Source organism: Triturus cristatus, chromosome 7 (assembly GCF_964204655.1).
Source record: "Triturus cristatus chromosome 7, aTriCri1.1, whole genome shotgun sequence".
NCBI classification, from domain to species: Eukaryota; Metazoa; Chordata; class Amphibia; order Caudata; family Salamandridae; genus Triturus; species Triturus cristatus.
Window position 1 is genome coordinate 704,879,710 of NC_140590.1, and position 21,672 is coordinate 704,901,381.

Sequence of the window (21,672 nt, forward strand, 5' to 3'; positions counted from 1 at the left end):
ACTCATATAGCAAAAGGCAACATGCACAAATAGCCGTGTTGCAGGAAACACACTTAACGGCCCCAGAAGCCGACTGCCTGTGGCAGAAATGGCAGGGAACCATCTATGCTACAACGTACTCTGCTTTAGCCAGAGGCATCTTAATCTGGCTCCGCCCTGGGACTCCCTTCCGGGAACTCAAATGCACGATCGATAAGGAAGGCCGCTACACACTTGTGGAGGGGCCCCTAGAAGGTCAGCCTATACTTTGGGGTAGTATTTATGACCCCAACATAGAGCAGGACAAATTTTGGGGACACCTAAATGTGGTACTAGCCCAATAAACATCCTCACCCTGGCCTCTCGGGGGCGATAACTGCACGCTAGACTCTCACCTTGATAGATCCCACCCTCCCCCTGCACACTCACCGGCGCATAAATAAGCAGAGCGCTTTCAAACATGGGTGACACACTGGGCGCTAGCAGATGTATGGCGGTTCCGGAATCCGGACACTAGACTCTACTCCTTCCACTCATAACCTGCGCGTGCATCTAGACAGGTTCCTCTGCTCGTTACCCATGCTTCCTAAAGTCCAACATTCAGATTACTTAGGCCGGGTCCTCTTGGATCACGTTGCCCATATCCTGACTCTCCGATGGCGGCCCCTTTACCTCCCAGTGCCAACATGGAAACTGCCCCGGAAATGCTTCACTGATCAGGTGTTTAGACATGACCAGGAGAATAGTATCCAATATTATTTCCGAATAAACACCCAGACAGCGACCTCTAGATCGCTGGAATGGGATGCCTTTAAGGTGGTCTCAAGGGGACAGTGTACACAGCAAATAGTGGGAATCCGGAAGACACTAGAAGCAGCGCTTCTGCGCGCAGAGACTACATTAGCAGCATTAACAAAGGAGGTGGATGTAAACGAGGCCACGTTAGCGCAAATAGCGACGGCCAAAACAGCGTATGCGGAGAAGTTAAGGGACCTGCGTAAATATAACTTCAAAGCGCATTCGGTCAGATCTCATAAAGAAGGGAACAGAGCAGGAACCCTCCAAGACACGAAGATCAAACCCATTACGGAACTGGTGGATCGGACGGGGATCCCCGACACTCCCAGGTAGAGATCCAACACAGTTTTCACGACTTTTACTCAGAAGCTTACCAAGACACCCGCACAGGAGAGACCACACTTTCTTTTTTTTAAACACACTTTATTAAGATTTTCCATGAGAAGGAGCAATGAGTTACAAACTGCATGAATCACATTAAGTATATATAGGGCAGAGGAGACAATGCAGGCATCTTGTGCAAACCTGTAAATAATGTAGTATATTTGTCAATACATTCTTAAAATGCTTCAGGACAGCCTGAAGGCCTCCAACCATGTACATTGCTATTTATTACATACCCATCCTTCAAAATACTTTACCCACGGGGAACAGAGGAGAGACCACACTTAATCACCCATTTCCTGCACCCCTTGACTATCCCGCGAATTTCCGAGGAAGACAGGGACAACATCGACGAGAAGATAGGATCCGCAAGAGTCTCCCATGCAATCCGTGCCCTAGCGTGCAATAAAGCCCCAGGCATGGACGGCTTTCCACTAGAGTACTACAACACCTTCTCAAGCCAACTGGTCCCCCAAATTACAGGCATGCTTGAAGACGCACTGCAGAGAGGTGAACTGCCGGGCTCCCTTAGAGAATTGGTCCTGGTGGTATTCCCAAAGCTGGACCATGATCCGCGACTCCCATCCTCGTACAGGCCTATAACACTACTGAATGCAGACTGTAAAATACTGGTAAAAATGTTAGCGGATCGATATTCCCAGATCCTTCCTCCACTGATCCACCCAGATCGGTGTGGGTTTGTCCCTGGCCGTAACACAGCCCAGAACTTATGCAGGCTCTTCCACATACAAGACAGAGCAGGTCCCCAGTTCCCACGATCGGCTTGCCTAATTCTAGATCTAGAAAAGGCCTTTGATACCCTCCTGTGGCCCTATTTGTTTGCCGTTCTCCAGTGGAATGATGTGGGCCCGACCCTGCTTGCATACACGCAACTCCTCTACAAGAACCTCAAAACAAAGGTTCAACTGGGAAAATATATCTCTGCCCCAATTTGGGTAGAGAGGGGTACACGTCAGGAGTGCCCCCTCTCCCCGCTGTTATTGCCTTGGCAATAGAGACCTTAGCGATACGTATGCTGGGGCATCCCGATCGATCGCTGATACAGTCCACAGCGTGTCATTGTATGCGGACGATCAATATATATATAATCTGATTTTGATTACCCGACGACTCGCGTGGATGTGTATAAATTCATTCGGAAGTTGAAACTTAAAAAAATTCCATGAACTCAAATCCCGGTCCAGAACGGAAACCACAGATGTGACATTCGACACTAACGAAACTTGTGGACTCTTGGTCGCAGACTTGGAGACCCTTGAAAATCTGAGGGATTTGGCAAAGGAATCGAACATATCTGCGGGCACATCAAGCCAAAGTATTTCGGCTGAACACTACGAAATGGATCGATCATTGGAAACCGACACAAATTTGAAACCTACTACTCCTTTCAAAGCAAAGTCAAAATTCATGCCCATTATGTCTCGTGATTCCATTGATGTCTTTAATGAACAAGTCGTGGCTCAAATCAAGAAACTGAACATTGACATCAATAAGCAAAAAAGGAAAATGACCAACCATGAACGGCAATACAACAAACTTATGACAAAACTAAAAAAAGAAAATAAAATAGTTATCAGAAACTCCGATAAAGGGGGAAATATTGTACTTTGGCCTATGGATAAATATTTGGAAGAAGCCTATTTTCAGTTGAATGATGTGCAATGTTATCGCAGAAGTACAACGGCGAAATATAAGGCCATGATAAATCAACTTCATTCAAATTTATTGGCCTGGAAAAGTGTGGGACTGCTATCCATGGATGAGTTTAAATATTTAAAGACAGAACACCCACAGACTCCATCCATGTATTTTATCCCTAAAGTCCATAAGAATATTCAGAAGCCCCCCGGAAGACCGATAATATCAGCTATCAATGGGCCACTCGAACATATGTCCCGCTATATTGACTTTTTTCTCCAAGACCATGTGAAGACACTAAAATCATTTGTGCAGGACACTGGGGATTTTATCAAGAAAATCGCTAACATCCAATGGCAGGAAGGGTATTTTCTTTTGGCCTTAGACGTATCCTCACTGTATACATGCATTAGGAATCAGGATGGGCTAAAAGCAGTTGATCATTTTTTGACAAACAGACCATTGCATTATGTACAACACAATAAGATGATAATGGATATGTTGGGGTTCTGCCTAGAGAATAATTTTTTCATGTTTAAACATCAAATGTTCCAGCAAATTCAAGGTGTAGCTATGGGGGCCAGCTTCTCCCCTAGCTACGCATGCCTGTTCATGGGCTGGTGGGAGGAGCTGGTCCTCATGAAAACATATGAGCAGACTTATAAAGAAAATATCGTATGCTGGTTACGTTATATAGACGATCTCTTTATTGTTTGGAAGGGAACCCAAGACATAGCAACTGAATTTGTTAAGTCATTAAATGACAACGATGTAAATTTGCAGTTTACATCTACTATAAGTAACAAAAACATAACTTTCCTAGATGTTCAAGTGAATATAACAAACAACTGTATGAACACTTCACTACATCGTAAGGAAACAGCAGGGAATACTCTGCTTCATGCTTCCAGCGCCCATCCCCCGCATCTAATACACAGCATTCCCTACGGGGAAATGCTTCGAATACAGAGAATTTGTAGTGAGAAAGAAGACTGCTACATTAAGCAACAGGAATGCAGACAGCGATTCCTCGATAGAGGATACACGAATACATCAATTAAAAATGCGATTGATAAAACTAACAGGCTTGCTAGATATGAGCTCACACAAAACGTGAAAGCAAGCAAGAAAGAGGAACAGACGCATACTGAACCCACTAGACTTATTCTAACTTATTCAAAGCAGGAGCAGCAAATAAGAACAATAATAAGAAGGAATTGGCCAATAGTTCACGATGACCCCATAATTGGTACACTATTGCCTAAACAGCCGGCCATTACATATAGAAGAGCGGCTACAATGGCCAATGTTCTAGTTAAGAAAAACCCTGAGGAAAGTGAGAAAGTGGGATGGTTGGTGGCAAGGAAGGGCTTTTTTAAATGTTCTGTATGCAAAGCATGTAACTATGCTTTAAATAGAACCACCTATCAGACAGCATTTAGTGGTGCGACAAGAGCGATCAGACAACATTTGACTTGTCGCACTGAGTTTGCAGTATATGTGTTACAGTGCACCTGCAACCTACTATATATAGGTAGCACGAAGTTACAAGTCCACAAGCGCATATTGCAGCACATTAGAGCCATCACCAACAGTGACACGAGCTACCCTGTAGCTAGACATTTCAAGGCGCATCATGAAAACAACTTAAAACATCTTCAATACTTTGTGATAGATGCGATACCCCCACTCGGCAGAGGGGGGGATCGGGAACAAAAACTCAGGCGCCTTGAAACACGCTATATTTTGGAGCTAGATACCAAATTTCCAGGGGGTCTGAATACTAGTGAGGATCTACACACATACCTTGACTAGAAAGTGCGCATTATTCAGATATTGGTGCTCTAGTTGCTTCTGCAGGTAATATTAAGAAATGAATATTAACTAGTGGGTAGGTGGTGACATCTGTTAGAATATGGAATTGTAGGTATGAACCATTGATTTTATACATCATGATTGTGTAGTAATTGGTAATTAATATTTAATATTTAATATTTAACATTTAATATTTAATATTTATTGTATTTTATTTAATATTTAATATTTATATGAAAGATACTCTTTTTAAATACCTACATTTTATGTTCTGCATATTTTACCACCAGCACATGAATCTATGTCTCTCCTTTTTACCTCATTGATTTTAGAGTTTATGTCTTATTGTTGGTTGATTCATTTAAATTGGTACAGACAACAATGATGGATTGGCAATGCTGGTATTTAACCTATTATGCAAGGAGAAGGTGTGTTTTTTTAAACGGATCACATGTTTATATTTTGGAATTTATTTATTTATTATATTCTTATTTAATTATGTATATACTTGTATATTTCTAAATTCCACACATGTGTGATTTTGACTGCTCTTTGGCAAAGTATACCCAAACAGAGATCTGATGCATTTGGCAGTCATTTAATCTCCCGCATTACATACGTTGTCTGTCCATAATACCACACCGGTCTCAACTAGCAAACGCATGGCACATGAATATCTCCAGTCCATGATACATTCTATCAGAAGATCCAGCTCAGACATTGAATAGTCTGGGACATAAGTAAATAATCCTTGTTATCGTTATTACAATTAAAGACTGAGGGAGGTCATATAGTTTCACAGCCCCTCAGCACAAGTTTTTTAGCACTTTTTGCACATATTTGCACTTAAATTATTTCTTTTATACACCGGTTCCTTCACTAATATTTTTAAAATAATTATTACACGGGTTTATTTTAGTTTCACACAGGTCCCATGTAAAACAATCTAAGCAAACAATCGGAAAACATACAGTCACTAGGCATTTAAGCCATTATTTAATTGTTTGATATGACTCTATGAACACAAAGTTGTATGAGTTTATCAATAATTGACATGTCAAAAACGTATTCTTACAAAAGGTTTGTCAGTGATAGAAATTGTGAAACCTATAGGTCTGTCTTTTAAATTAGACATTGCAGTAACGTTTCAATGTTTTCCATGTTTACTCACCATGTGACCATGTAATTTCACTTTAAAAACGTATCCTCCCCGTGTAAGCGCTGTCATGTGATCAAGGCAGAGGAGCTGCCGAAACGCGTCATGGTGGAAGGTGTGCTTGTGCTTGCGAAATAAAATCTAATAAGCACCAAATTGGGTCCATTCTCGCTTTTTCCAGCAGTCCAGCAAGGAGAAGTGGAGCGAGCGTTCTGCTGATATATATATATATATATATATATATATTATCTACTGGCGGTCGCCAGTAGATAGTTATAGTTAGGACCGTGTTTCCATAGGAAATCCGCAACATTCTATTTGGAATAACTTTGGCGCCGGTTGACGAATCCTCGCAAAATTTTCAAAATAGGTGGGGCGCTCCGCTCCTACCCTGAAAGTCTCAGGGGGAATTCGTCAAGCGGGAGCTGAGAAAAAAGGGGGGTCCCAAAACGCATTTTCCCCATGCATTTTCCCATAGGACCTTTAGTCGAAGGTACAGCCCGAACGGCTGAACAAATTTACTTGAAATTTGGCAAAGAGGTAGTCCTCAGGTCAGGCATGTGCCTTTTGCATATATGGTGTCAATCTGTTCAGTAAAAGTACATAAATATCTATATGCGCGCACGGTGCTCGCATGGGACGCGCACCTAATGTCCGCGAGCGTAATTCTGATTGGTGGTTAGATGTCAGTCAACATTCCAATCGGTCGAAATCAGGAAGTGTCGGACGCCATTTTGTGTGTGACAGTGAAAAAGAAAGGTGGAGAATGTGAAAAGGGGGCAGGGTAGAGAGTCCTGACCCCCTAGCCTTTGTCAGGGGGTCCCTGAAGGACCCCGAAGGGTGAAAAAAACCATTTTATTTTTTTTCAAAAAATCGCGTGATGTGCGCACGGTGCGCGCACGGTGCGCGCACCGTGAAATACCCTTAAAAAAAGAAAAAAAAACATTTTAAACTGTTTATAAGTTTATAGAAGATATTAACTATGCTGTTCAACTTTATCCTAATAAAAAAAAAAAAGAGCTGAGCCATTCCATATTACAGGATACAGTCAATCTATAACTATATACATAGGTAGTTTATTGTAAAATAAATATATAAAAAATATAATAATACATACATTAATTAGCATTTAAAAAACCTTACAAATTCACTAAAAAACCATAGGTTTCACACACGTTATAGTTAGAAATTAGCATTTAAAAAACCTTGCAAATTCACTTAAAAAACCATAGGTTTCACACACGTTATAGTTAGGAATTAGCATTTAAAAAACCTTGCAAATTCACTGAAAAAAACATAGGTTTCACACACGTTATAGTTAGGAATTAGCATTTAAAAAACCTTGCAAATTCAGTGAAAAAACCATAGGTTTCACACACGTTATAGTTAGGAATTAGCATTTAAAAAACCTTGCAAATTCACTGAAAAAACCATAGGTTTCACACATGTTATAGTTAGCTGGACATTTCACTCGTACAAAACCATTGAAATTCCCCCGTTATAGTTAGTTCAGCTAACTATAACTCGCGCGACCGCAATCCACTGCTGATGACGTCACATATTACATCACTGTATTCACTAAGATACTGTTAATAAGTCAGTTATACAATTAATTTTACAAAAAAAACCATCCATTTAGACACTTATTTACCCATTTATTCTTCCATTAACCTTTAGATATACATATATAAAAAATATTTATTTTTCAGAAAGACACATATTCACTGGATGATGTCATCAGTGATGTCATCTGAGATGTCATCAGTGATGTCATGAGTGATGTCACTGACCATGTCATGAGTGATGTAATATGTGACGTCATCAGCAGTGGATTGCGTTCGCGCGAGTTATAGTTAGCTGAACTAACTATAACGGGGGAATTTCAATGGTTTTGTACGAGTGAAATGTCCAGCTAACTGTAACATGTGTGAAACCTATGGTTTTTTCAGTGAATATATATATATATATATATATATATATATATATATATATATATATATATATATATATATATATACTGGCGGTCGCCAGTAGATAGTTATAGTTACAACCTAGTTTCCATAGGAAATCTCAAAATTCTATTTTGAATAACTTTGGCGCCGGTTGACGAATCCTCGCGAAATTTTCAAAACTAATGGGGCGCTCCGCTCAGCTCCTACCCTGAAAGTCTCGGGGTGATTCGTCAAGCGGGGGCCGAGAAAAAGGGGGGGTCCCAAAACGTGTTTTCCCCATGCATTTTTCCATAGGGCCTTTAGTCGCAGCTACAGCCCGAACGGCTGAACAGAATTACGTGAAATTTGGCAGAGAGGTAGCCATAAGGTCAAGGAAGTGCCTTTTGCAGGTCTGGTCTAAATTTGGTCAGTATTTCCTGAGAAAATAGCATTTAAAAGCATATCAATATCTATACGCGCGCACCGTGCGTGCACTGTGCGCGCACCCTGCCGTGCGCAAGCGCAATTCTGATTGGTTGTTAGATGTCGGTAAACATTCGAATCGGTCGAAAACCAGGAAGTGTCGGCCGCCATTTTGTCTCTCGCAGTCTGAGGGGGTTAAAAAAAAAGGTGGAGAACGTGAAAAGGGGGCAGAGTGGACAGTTCCTGACCCCCTAGCCTTGGTCAGGGGGTCACAGAAGGACCTCCAAGGGAGAAAAAAACAATTGTTTTTTTTTTTTTTTTAAATCGCGAGGTGCGCGCACGGCACGCACTGCGAACCGTGGGTGCTCGATGCGCGAAGCACACCGAGCGCCCACAGCGCGCGCACGGTGCGTGAAGCGCACCATGTGTGCACGGTGCACGCACCTCGCGATTTAAAAAAAAAAATAATAATTTCACGGAGCGCGCACGGTGAAAAACCTGAAAAAAATAATTAATAAATACATAACTTAGCATTTAAAAAAACGTACAAATTCACTGAAAAAACCATAGGTTTCACACACGTTATAGTTACGAATTAGCATTTAAAAAACCTTGCAAATTCACTTAAAAAACCATAGGTTTCACACATGTTATAGTTAGCTGGACATTTCACTCGTAAAAAACCAATGAAATTCCCCCGTTATAGTTAGTGCAGGCAACTATAACTCACGCGACCGCAATCCTCTGCTGATGACGTCAGATATTACATCACTGATGACATATGTGTCTTTATGAAAAATAAATATTTGTAATATATGTATAGCTAAAGATTAATGGAAGAAGACATGGGTAAATAAGTGTCTAAATACAGTGATGTAATATCTGACGTCATCAGCAGAGGATTGCGGTCGCGTGAGTTATAGTTGCTTTTGTTGTTTAGTTGTTTTTCTCCAACCTATGCCTGACTTTTGGTGGGTTGGTGGGAGGAACATGTCCTCAGGATCACCCATAAGACCATGTGGGATTCACATATCCGTTATTACGGCAGATACATTGACGACATTTTTATCGTCTGGGAAGGATCCAAAGAGGAGGCTTCTTTTTTTGTCACATCTATCAATACTAACATCATAAATTTACAATTCACGGCTACCATTAGTACTGAGAGGGTGGAATTTCTGGATGTGGAGGTCTTTATTTTAGACAACCACATAGAAACCAAATTACACAGAAAAATCACTGCTGGGAATTCCATCTTACATGCCAGCAGTGCCCACCCACCCCATCTCATACACAGTATACCTTATGGGGAATTTCTCCGCTTACGGCGAATTTGTAGCCGTGAATCTGACTTAGAACAATGTCAGAAAGAAGCATCTGAACGGTTCCTTGCTCGGGGTTATAAACAACTTCACCTCAAAAAAGCCCTTGACAAAGCTAATCTCTGTTCTCGGGAACTCTGCCTTTCCACTGAGCAACTTCAGGTCACATCCAACAGTTGTGAAGTAACAAATGAGGCCATGCAACCCATCAGACTAATTACCACATTCTGTAAACAAAACAAGACTTTTCGCAGAATAATTTACAAATACTGGCCAATTGCTCTGACTGACATGACTCTCAAATTTTTGCTGCCCAATCTACCCAATATTACTTTCAGGAGAGCGCCCTCAATGAGGGATGCTTTGGTTAAATCCAATCCTGAATCTACGGAAAAGACCACCTGGCTGTCACGTTCTGGTTTTTTAAAATGTTCATCATGTCGTGCTTGCAAATTTGGAATCAATGTTTCCGAGTACTACACAGCATTCAGCAACATTCCAGTACAAATAAAACACCACTTCACATGTCGTACTGATTTTGCAGTCTCTGTGCTTGAATGCACCTGCCACCTTAAGTATGTGGGCAGTACCAAATTACCGGTTTTCAATCGCATTCTGCAACACCTTCGTGCGATTGTTAACTCGGATTCCACATACCCTGTTGCTCGACATTTTAAAGCCATTCATTCTAACAAAATCTGTGACTTAAAATACTTTGTCATTGGGGCAGTACCCCCCTCAATTCGCGGGGGCAACAGAGAGAGACAACTTTGTCAGTTAGAATCCTCCTTCATTCTATTACTTGACACTAAAATGCCAAATGGGATGAATACAAGTGAAGATCTGCACAACTTTTTGTAAATATCTGTATTTGACAATTTGGTCTCCTTTTTTTTGTTGAATTGCAGTCTGTCAACCAGTCACTTCAACACCTAGATGTTTTATTCTTCACTGGCGGTCATTAAAATCAGTTTTATTCTTAAAGGATTAATACTTTTTTGTCTTCTGTTTCACCTCTTTCTTTCTTCCTTTCCTTTGTTATATTTTGTTTATTTCCCCTTTCTTTTATTTTTATCTCTCCTCTTTACTTTGATTCAATGATACTATACCGTTTTTTTGTTTAAACTTTATTCAACTTGTTATTCTGAGAACATGAGTGTGCATTTCTATTATAACCAATCAATGAACTTTAGATCTTTTTTTAGTACATCCAATCATGGTTGTGATGAACTATTAGCATTATAGCATTTTGGGGCACTTGCCAGATATTCATTTGCTGTTACATGCTTATTTCTGTGAGTTGTACTAATTATTGTTACTTTTTGTTGGGTTATTTATTGTTCTGAATTGAATCCATAACACTTTCACGATGATACACTCCCACTACTTTAGTATTTTGTTTATGTTTACTGTGAACAAGAGATTTGATTGGGTGAAACAATCTTTTTAAAGGAAGGTCCGGCATCAGCGCGTCAGGTGATCAAGATCGCGGAGGCGATCGAAACGCGTCTGAGGCGGACACTTGTCTGACAAAATGAAATAAATGTCAGGACTTGAACCGTGAAACCGCTTGGTGTATTCTTTTTGGACGGCAGCATCGAGCATGGATTGAGGTCCGTACCTGTTTTCTAACTCCCCTGGGTGCAATCGGGAGATCAGGACTTTGTTTGTATATATATATATGTGTATATATATATATTATCTACTGGCGGTCGCCAGTAGATAGTTATAGTTACAACCTAGTTTCCATAGGAAATCTCAAAATTCTATTTTGAATAACTTTGGCGCCGGTTGACGAATCCTCGCGAAATTTTCAAAACTAATGGGGCGCTCAGCTCCTACCCTGAAAGTTTCGGGGGGATTCGTCAAGCGGGGGCCGAGAAAAAAGGGGGGTCCCAAAACGCGTTTTCCCCATGCATTTTTCCATAGGGACTTTAGTCGCAGCTACAGCCCGAACGGCTGAACAGAATTATGTGAAATTTGGCAGAGAGGTAGCCATAAGGTCCATGAAGTGGTGTAAATCTGTTCAGTATTTCCTGAGAAAATAGCATTTAAATCAATATATATATCTATGGGCGCGCTCCGAGCGCGTACCGTAAGCTTACCGTACACGCACGCTGCCGTGCGCGAGCGCGATTCTGATTGGTTGTTAGATCTTAGTAAACATTCGAATCGGTCGAAACCAGGAAGTGTCGGCCGCCATTTTGTCTCTCGCAGTCTGAGGGGGTGAAAAACAAAGGTGGATAACTTGTAAAGCGGGCAGGCTGGACAGTTCCTGACCCCCTAGCCTTGGTCAGGGGGTTCCAGAAGGACCCCCAAGGGCAAAAATGTATTTTAAATTTTTTATGAAAAATCGCGGAGTGCGCGTAGCGTACGTGCACGGTAGAAACGGAAAAATTCCGCGAACTACGTAACGTAACGCGAACTACGTAACGTGGGCGTTCGGTGCGCTTCGCGCACCGAACGCCCACAGCGCGCGCACGGTGTGCGAAGCGCACCGTGCGCGCACGGTACGCACACGGTGAAAAACCTTCAATAAATAAATAAATAAATACATAACTTAGCATTTAAAAAAACGTACAAATTCACTGAAAAAACCATAGGTTTCACACATGTTATAGTTAGCTGGGCATTTCACTCGTGAAAAACCAATGAAATTCCCCCGTTATAGTTAGTGCAGGCAACTATAACTCACGCGACCGCAATCCTCTGCTGATGACGTCAGATATTACATCACTGACGACATATGTGTTTTTCTGAAAAAAAAATATTTGTAATATATGTATAGCTAAAAATTAATGGAAGAAGACATGGGTAAATAAGTGTCTAAATACAGTGATGTAATATCTGACGTCATCAGCAGAGGATTGCGGTCGCGTGAGTTATAGTTGCCTGCACTAACTATAACGGGGGAATTTCATTGGTTTTTCACGAGTGAAATGCCCAGCTAACTATAACATGTGTGAAACCTATGGTTTTTTCAGTGTATATATAATATATATATATATATATATATGTATTATATATATATATATATATATATATATATATATATATATATGTGACATAACGGCTGATCTGACCCCCATATGGACAACACTACAAGAGTTTGCAGAGGTTTTGGGCTTCAGAGTCAACTGGAGCAAATCCACGGTCTACCCCCTTAGTCTACATCTACCCCCCTGGACCTTACAATTGGGACCCAGAGGATCACCTGGAGCCATGCTGCCCCCAGGTACCTCAGAGTTAGGCTGTATCATTCCTCGCAGGACATGTACGATGGGAATCACCGTAAAACCCTGGCTGGCATACGGGCGGCCGTAGAGTTCTGGAAGACCCTTCCCCTGGCCCCCATCGGGCGGGTGGCCCTGGCTAAAGTGATTATTGTCCCTCGGCTGCTATATCACTTTGCCAAAATCCCAGTCATTCCGCCTTGCCCCTTCTTCCGGGAACTAGATACCTTCCTCACCTCTCTCATCTGGGGAACGGGCCGGGACAGAGTAGCTCTACCTAAGTTGTATCTCCCGATTGATCAGGGAGGGCTGGGAGCTCCAGCCTTTGAAGCCTATTTCCTCGCGGCGCAACTTCAGTGGCTTTCGGACTGGACTGCGGAGCGCCACATGGGTGAGACAACCTCCGACACAGAACATATCTCTCTTCCACTAATCCGACGTCTGCTATTACCGGGCACGAAACCTCAACGTACATACCCGCTACAAGTAACGGTGGCTCGCGCCTGTATGTTGCGCATACACCGCATGTCTAGAGGGAAGTCACCATACTCCCCATTACATTCGTTGGTGGGGTTCCCACATCGAGAGAATCACTACAAGGCGCAAACCCTACAAGCATGGACAGACAGCTCACTAACGGAATGGGAATCCTTGTTTGAGGTAGGCCAATTGTGACCATACGAATAGTTAGTAGAAGAATACAATCTCCTTCCTGGGCAATTCCTACTACACTGACGACTGTTGGCTAGTAGCCGCCCATTCTGGGACCCACTCGCAGGAGAACCACCGATGCAGCCAGTAATACACACCATACTACATATGGGGGCGACAGACATCTCGTCACATGGCTGTATAAAGCTACCCGAGAATTGTTATTTTAGCCACTGACCTCACTACAGCAGACCTGGGAGGAAGACCTCAACAGACCACTACATGACAAGGAGTGGGCGCAGGCTCTACAATTCCCCCAAAAAGTCTCCAGAAACGTGCGATTCAAGAACATACAATTCAACATCCTACAAGACTTCCCAGGATGGTGTTAATAAATCCAACAATATGTTGAATTTCTCCAATATGTACGTACAAGAAGTTATAAGACTTGCTTGTTTGTAAGTCCCAATTGAGGCTTCCAGTAGTCTGTCCTGATTGATCAGAGTTAAGGGGATAAGCTGTCTTCTTTGGGGTTGAACAGATCTGCTGGGAGGGCAGGGTTCTGTTGCACAGGAATGCCAGAGCAGGTGGAGGAGTCGTAAACCATGGACTTCAAGAGAAGGGGAGGACCCCAGTATCATTTACAACCTTACCCTGTTCATCTCCAGCCAGATGCTAGGATTAAGGAAGGAATGAGTTGATGCGGGGGAGAGAGACTATGGAGATTAGCCATCCTAGGGGTGTGTGTAGCCAGCTCTTCTCTCCCTGCTGAAAATTCTGACATATTGAATTTTGGAAGAATAGTGGTCTCTGGGTTGGCATTTTGCCACACTCTGCAGGAAGTAGTCAGACCTTTGGGTGGAAACCTGCAGCCCATTGGACAGGAGTGACGCCCTGCTTGACCCAGAGAAGTTGGAATAAGTATCCAAGACGGGCAGAGCCCCTCAGACCTGCTGCTTGAAACTTAATAGAATCAGGAGGATGTTCGCTGAAGAGTTTGATGTGCATTTAAAAAGGCCTGCACTCTGAAGATTGCACCTTTTGCACCATCTGAAACTACAGCCCTGTGGATCAAACCTGCTTCAAAAGGACTAAAGAGTGGACTCCTTGCAAGCTATAGGTTAACAGAGCTCACCTGGACCATCACCACAAAGAATCCCCAGCCTGGAGTACTATCAGTGGATTTGTAAGGGTTTTGTCCAAGTGGATTGTGGGAATTGAAGTCTCACACTTTCAAGGACCCTCTTGGAGATTCCAGAACCTAGGCTTGTGTGTTGGATACTTTGGGACCCGCAAGAAGAACTTCAGGAAGGAGTTTTAACAAGATCCAACTTGCTGGAGGGGCTGCACAAGCATGGTGAGAGATCCTCCAGAACAACTGCTAAAGGTGAATGTGTCCCTGTCAGAGGCAATGAAATGACCAAAAGGGGCACTGTTGGTTTCTAAGCAATAGAAAGTGACTAACCTTTAAAAATTCATATCTCTGGTTCCCTACAGTGGATTTTCTTTCATTTTGGTGTCATTTAAAAGATACAAATATTTCTTACTATTATAAATTGGTGTTGGATTTTAATTTTGTGTTGTGTCCTAATTAGTTACTGAATTGGTATTTTTAAATGCTTTACATACCTGTCTATGCAGTTACGCCTGCCTGCTCGCAGCCGAGCAACCAAGGGTTGAGCATAGGAATAATTTTCTAAGACCTATTCCGAGCCCTATACTGTGTTAGTGGCCTTATTGCCAGTGATAGATATATATTTGCCCCTACTAATAATCCACTTTCCAACAGTGGGCCATTACACCATTGAATGGTCTCGGGCTGCAGCTGAAGTCCCCAAACCTCAACTCAAGAGCTTGCAGGAAGAAGCCACAGTGTTTTGTCGATCTTATCGGTACACAGAGGAGGAGATCGGCAGGTACATCAGTGCAATAAAAACCGATGGGGCCCCAGGGCCAAACGGCATTCCTGCCCAAGTATTTAAGTCCACCCTAGCATTTTTCGTACCTATTTTCACTCCACTATACAATCACTCATACGCCACAGCAACACTACTGCAATCCTGGAAAGGTTCAATCTTGTTACCAATACACAAGTGAGAGACCACTCTAACCATGCCAACTATAGGCTAATAGGCCTGCTCGACATGCCATCTATTACTAAGGGACCTAGAGGACTGGGTGGACAATAATGGTACCCTCCTGCCATATCAGACAGGCTTCGGGCAAACAGCTCAACAACGGATAACATCTTGGCATTGTCCTACCTCTCTAAGCAAGCGGTAAAGATAAACAATCTGCCCCTGTTTTGCTGTTTCATAGACTACACGACGACCTTCAATACAGCCAAATGAGGAAGACTATGGGCAAAACTCTAATCCTGGGGGATCCTAGCGACCCTTTTAAAAGCGATAAAAGCCCTCTATGAGGGGACATGAGTCTGGGTCAAACTAAACCCCACAACCGCAACCTCGAGAGTTGGAACTAACACCAGACTAAAGCAGGGCTGTGTTCTTGCTCCTCTTAACGTATATACAGCAGACCTGGGACAAACTTGGAAAGACGCCAGCCTAATACCTCCGAGATTGGGCAAGATGACCCTTGCTACCCTCCAGTATGCAGACGACACAGTGGTCATGGACCACACCAGGGTGGGGCTCCAAAGTGCTCATATGAGTACAATCAATCAGAGCATTTAAAAGCGCACTACTCACCCGTGAGGGTCTCAAGGCACGGGGAGTGGGTAGGGTGTTGCTACTGCTCGAACAGCCAGGTCTTGAGTAGCCTCCTGAAGGTAAGTAGGTCCTGGGTCTGCCGCAGGTGGATGGGGATGGTGTTCCAGGTCTTCACGGCGAGGTGGGAGAAAGATCTGCCACCGGTGGTCGCTCCTCGGATGCGGGGGATGGTTGCGAGTGTGAGGTCGGCGGAGCGGAGTTGGCGGTTCGGGGTGTAGGTGAGTCGTCTGTTGAGGTATGCCGGTCTGGTGTTGTGGAGTGCCTTGTATGCGTGGGTGAGGAGCTTGAAGGTGATCCTCTTGTTGACGGGGAGCCAGTGTAGGTTTCTTAGGTGTGGTGTGATGTGGTTGTGGCAAGGGATGTCGAGGATCAGACGTGCTGAGGCGTTCTGTATGCGTGTAGTCGTTTCAGGAGTTTGGCTGAGGTTCCTGTGTAGAGGGCGTTTCCGTAGTCCAGTCTGCTGGTGACGAGGGCTTGGGTAACCGTTCTTTTTGTTTCGATGGGGATCCATCTGTAGATCTTGCGGAGCATGCGGCGGTTGTTGAAACAGGAGGATGAGACGCCGTTGACTTGCTTGGTCATGGAGAGTGTGGAGTCGAGGATGAACCCCAGGTTGCGTGTGTGGTCAGTGGGTGTTGGTGCTGCTCCCAGAGAGGTCAGCCACCAGGAGTCGTCCCAGGCTGAGGGGGTGGAGCCAAGGATGAGGACCTCCGTCTTGTCAGAGTTCAGCTTCAGACGGCTGTTCTTCATCAATTCAGCGACGGCCTTCATTCCTTCGTGGAGGTTGGTTTTGGCAGTGATGGGGTCCTTGGTGAGGGAGAGGATCAGCTGGGTGTCGTCGGCGTAGGAGATGATGTTGAGGTTGTGCAGTCGGACTATGTGGGAGAGAGGTGCCATGTAGACGTTGAACAGTGTCAGGCTGAGGGAGGATCCTTGGGGTACGCCGCAGATGATCTCGGTGGCTTTGGATCGGAAAGGCAGACACTCTGGGTTCTGTCGGAGAGGAAGGAGGTGGTCCATTCCAGAGCCTTGTTTCGGATCCCTGTGTTGTGTAGGCGGGTGTGAAGGGTGTGGTGGCAAACTGTGTCGAAGGCGTCTGAGAGGTCCAGGAGGATGAGGGCCGCAGTTTCACCGTTGTCCAGCAGGCACAGAGATAACAAAAGGAAAAAAGGCAAAATTAGGTCAGTGGGAGACAAAAATACACAAGAGGCAGCAATACAATGAATACAGCAGTACCGGACTACCGAGGCAGAGGGGCCTCAAACCTGCGGCAGCGGCGGTGTCAAGCAGCAGAGCCACACAGTCACACTGGTGGAGCTGTGCACCGTGGGGGAGCGGCCTGCCTGAAGACAGGGTCAAGGGTCGCTCTCCTCACTGCGCAGTGGCCGTCATATAAGGGGAGGTGGGAGGGAGGAGCAGCTGGGAGGGAGGAGCAGCTGGGAGGCGGGAGTGGGGCGACAAATAGGCGTGCAGGGGGCAGGGCCGCAGGGGACGCAGCGGCGGGAAAATGGGCGAAATAAGGCAAAGGGCACCAGGGGGCACAGAAGGCAAAAACAAGGGGGGCACAGAGATAACAAAAGTAAAAAAGGCAAAGTTAGGTCAGTGGGAGACAAAAATACACAAGAGGCAGCAATACAATGAATACAGCAGTACCGGACTACCGAGGCAGAGGGACATCGAACCTGCGGCAGCGCCGGTGTCAAGCAGCAGAGGCACACATTCACACTGGTGGAGCTGTGTGGTGTGGGGGAGCGACCTGCCTGAAGACAGGGTCAAGGGTGGCTCTCCTCACCACGCCGCGGCCGCCATATAAGGGGAGGTGGGAGGGAGGAGCAGCTGGGAGGTGGGAGTGGGGCGACGAATGGGCATGCAGGGGGGCGGTGCCACAGGGGACACACCGGCGGGAAAATGGGCGAAATAAGGCAAAGGGTACCATGGGGCACAAAAGGCAAAAACAAGGGTGGGCACAGAGATAACAAAAGGAAAAAGGCAAAGTTAGGTCAGTGGGAGACAAAAATACACAAGAGGCAGCAATACAATGAATACAGCAGTACTGGATTACCGAGGCAGAGGGGCCTCGAACCTGCGGCAGTGGCGGTGTCAAGCAGCAGAGGCGCACAGTCACACTTGTGGAGCTGTGCGATGCGGGGGAGCGACCTGCCTGAAGACATGGTCAAGAGTCCAGAAGGGTATAACAAGGAACACAGCCTGCAAGTAAATGAGAACAAGACAAAGATAATAACCTTTGGTAAATACCATCACAAAAAACAAGCATTCTGGACTTTGGGCGAGCACCGACTTAGGACAGCTACATCCTATAATTACTTGGGGGTATGGCTAACAGAGAGGGCTACAGCAGCCAAACGTATAAAGGAGCTAATCCTGAAAATCAACAGAATAATTCTCTGACTTAGCCTTCGCCTAGCACACCCATCCGTAGAGCCCATGTTGACAGTACTCAGGGCAAAACTAATCCCAGCAATCAATTATGGCCACCTAGCCTTCCCAGGCGCATTAGAGTAATCCATCACCACAGTCCAGACAAAAGCCTATAAGATCATGATGCATGCACCTAGACAAGCAAGGAATACCAGGCTAAGGCTGGAATTAGGACTAAACAGACAGGATCTGGCATTACAGGGAGACCTAATAAAATATTATATCAGAGTGCTTAAAGCCCCCGACACCACCCTCAAACATTTCCTGAAAACGATTTTCATGGCAGCGGGCTCTCAATGGCACTTTAAGCTGGACAAAGCTGTAGGATCATTGAAAATAGAGGCAGAAAGCATGTCCTACATGAAATCTCACACATCGCTTGGGCTAATGTAGTGAAGCACCAGTCCAGTCCATCTCGTTTGAACTGGATCGTGCTTCACTCCGCTACAACTCCTAATCACTGGCACTTGACAGTTCATACATCCCTGAGAAAGCTCAACCTTACCTGCGAGACCCACTCTCAGCCCAAGCCAGACGGGAAATCCTGTTCCTACGCCTCATTGCCCTCAAGATCCTGGACTTAAACCCAACATGGGCTCGAAAAGACAACACTGTCTCTTGCCGGCTATGCAACTTCCATAGAGAATCCTGGCTACATCTCTTATGCTACTGCCCCACTCTGGCCAGTGATCGCCATCACTTGCTACTCCACATCCTAAGGGACAAGGGCTTTAGAACCTGCAGGGACGCTTCAGATTGGTGCTTTTCAGAAACTACTACCTGCTTACTTGCCAGCAAGTTTATCCATCAAATTAAAATCGCACTTGACATCCGGCAACAGGTAGCAGAAACTAGGGTCGACATCATTCAGCAACTGAATCATCCTGCTCCCTAGCTCCGATGGATGTCACTCAATCCAGAGGCTTCCTCACATGCACTATGTGAGCCGAAAGGTAGTAGTGGTGCCCAGTATGGAGCACACCAAGAACTCCCATCAAAGTTAACCGACTCAATTCAGGCTACGACCCCGACGGATCCCATAAAACCATTGAACTTTTAATATGTCTATGCAAAATTGGAGCGAACTATCATTATAAAGGAGCTGATCGCTCATTTTTAATTCTTTTTTTAATCAGTTTGTAGTCTTAGAAGGACACAAAGTAGTAATCGGGGCACACGCAGGCACGGCACATTTTTACCTTGAGCGCTGGGAAGCTTCATGGGGAGGGCAGATGGCTGGAGGGGTGTTGCTCAAGTGTTTTATAGTGTAAAGATTTCCAGTAACCGTACGGCTAATACATTTTACTTACTTACACATTTGTGGTACGAAAAAAAAGAAGAAAAAAAAAGCTGTTCAAGTGTAACTATTTGTGGGATTAGAAACCAATGACAGCATGAAAGAAACTGATTATACAATTGGGCACTTAGCCTGGCATGTAATGCATTATGAGCAATGTGTAGGAATGAAAACTGAGGCCACGGGTTTATAAAACATGCGAAGAGTCCCATATGTCTAAGAATGACAGAGTTTAATTATACAAACACAATAATGGCATGTATTTAAGAGGGACTCACATAACCGTGAAAAAGACTTGACTGTCGAAACGCTTTGGTGTACCGAATAAAAGATTTATTTTTGCAAACAGATTCCTGGTAGTGCAGCATTATTTGTCTTGTGGACAAATATATATTCTCTCTCTCTCTCTCTCTCTCTCTCTCTCTCTCCGTCTCTCCGTCCCTCCACCTCTCTCTCTCTCTCTCTCTCTCTCTCTCCGTCCCTCCGTCCCTCCACCTCTCTCTCTCTCTCTCTCTCTCTCTCTCTCTCTCCGTCCCTCCACCTCTCTCTCCCTCTACTAGTAAAACTCTCTGTATTGTTTCGGACATTTATATTTGGTAAATCAGCAAGCCTACCTCGGTTCATTCCTCCATATAACAGGGCAGAGTGAGATCAGAGTAGAGCATCATTTCCTTGTGTATGCAGTAGAATTTGATTTCCATCTCTGGTTTCTGAAGAGAACCGACAGGCAGATGTAATCTCAAAAAACTAGTGGTGACAGCAACCCTACCTTGTACTCTCTCTCCATGCAGGTCTTGTGGTGGGATATCCGGAAGATGAGTGAGCCAACAGAAAGACTGGTCCTTGACATCACCAAGAAGGGCAATATAGACAATGCCCTAGGAGCAATCTCACTGGAATTTGAGCCTACCATGGTAGGTTCCTTCTATTTGCTACACATAGGTAGTGAGATACTTCTTTTGATGTCATCACTAGTAGTCCTTATTATCTGATGCCCAATGCGATTCCCCACTTAAGTCTCCCGCAATACTATTGCACTCTTTTATGCAACCCAGATTGTTTTCCTTCACTTGCCAGTTTTGTCTTCCATACATTTGTTCTCCTTGTGTACATAATCCCAAATTTCCTCCTGTGTTTAAAATTGTTATTGTTTTCAAGTGAGGAAACATAAACATATAAGAAATTGCTGGAGCAGGGTGGGCGCACACTGCATCACATCCCAGCACTCAGTTTGCCCCGATGCATCATATTAAATGCAGTGCATGATAACACTTAATTCGGTGTCAGGCTTTAGTTTTTCACCCTTGTTGGTGCAGCCAGTGCTGTGTATCTCTAGACACGTGTTTCAGGATAGTTGTCCTTCTTCAGTAGAGAGCAACACATTCTTTTTTGGGGTGCTGGAAATGCTGCCCAAAGTCTTCTCAGGTCTCTCTACCACTCGCTGGGCACAGGTGCATCAACCAGAGCTCGTCAGACCATTAGCTCAAGGGAGCCTTTTCAAACAGGAGGAGGGTGGGCGCACGCTGCCTCACATCCCAGCACTTCAGCAACATTTCAAGTAAACATTTAAACTGAACTGCATTTACCAGGATGCTAAGGGGTGAGCTGTGCCTGGAGGTGAAGCAGTGTGCTCCCATCCTCCTTCTGTTTAAAAAGGCTCCCTTGAGCCACTGAGCTGACAAGCTCTTGGAGATGCACATGTGCGCCAGGGAGAGGTACAGAGACCTGAGAGGATTATGGCAGCTTTCTCAGCAACCCCAGATGAATTTCGTTTTTATCATTACTGATGAAGGATAATATCTAGAAACCCATGTGTCTAGAGATTAACAGCACTAACCTGCACCAACTTTGGT

The 21,672-nt window shown here is 44.4% G+C and overlaps 1 protein-coding gene across 3 annotated transcripts in view; it reads left to right on the forward strand.

The window, feature by feature from the left end:
• DNAI2 (dynein axonemal intermediate chain 2) overlaps positions 1 to 21,672 on the forward strand; it is a 315,671-nt gene that overhangs the window by 67,982 nt on the left and 226,017 nt on the right. For all 3 annotated transcript variants that reach the window (XM_085617361.1, XM_085617360.1, XM_085617362.1), the window contains exon 8: positions 20,611 to 20,733. In XM_085617361.1, coding sequence (XP_085473487.1) covers positions 20,611 to 20,733 — 123 coding nt within the window. The remainder of the gene's footprint in view (positions 1 to 20,610; positions 20,734 to 21,672) is intronic.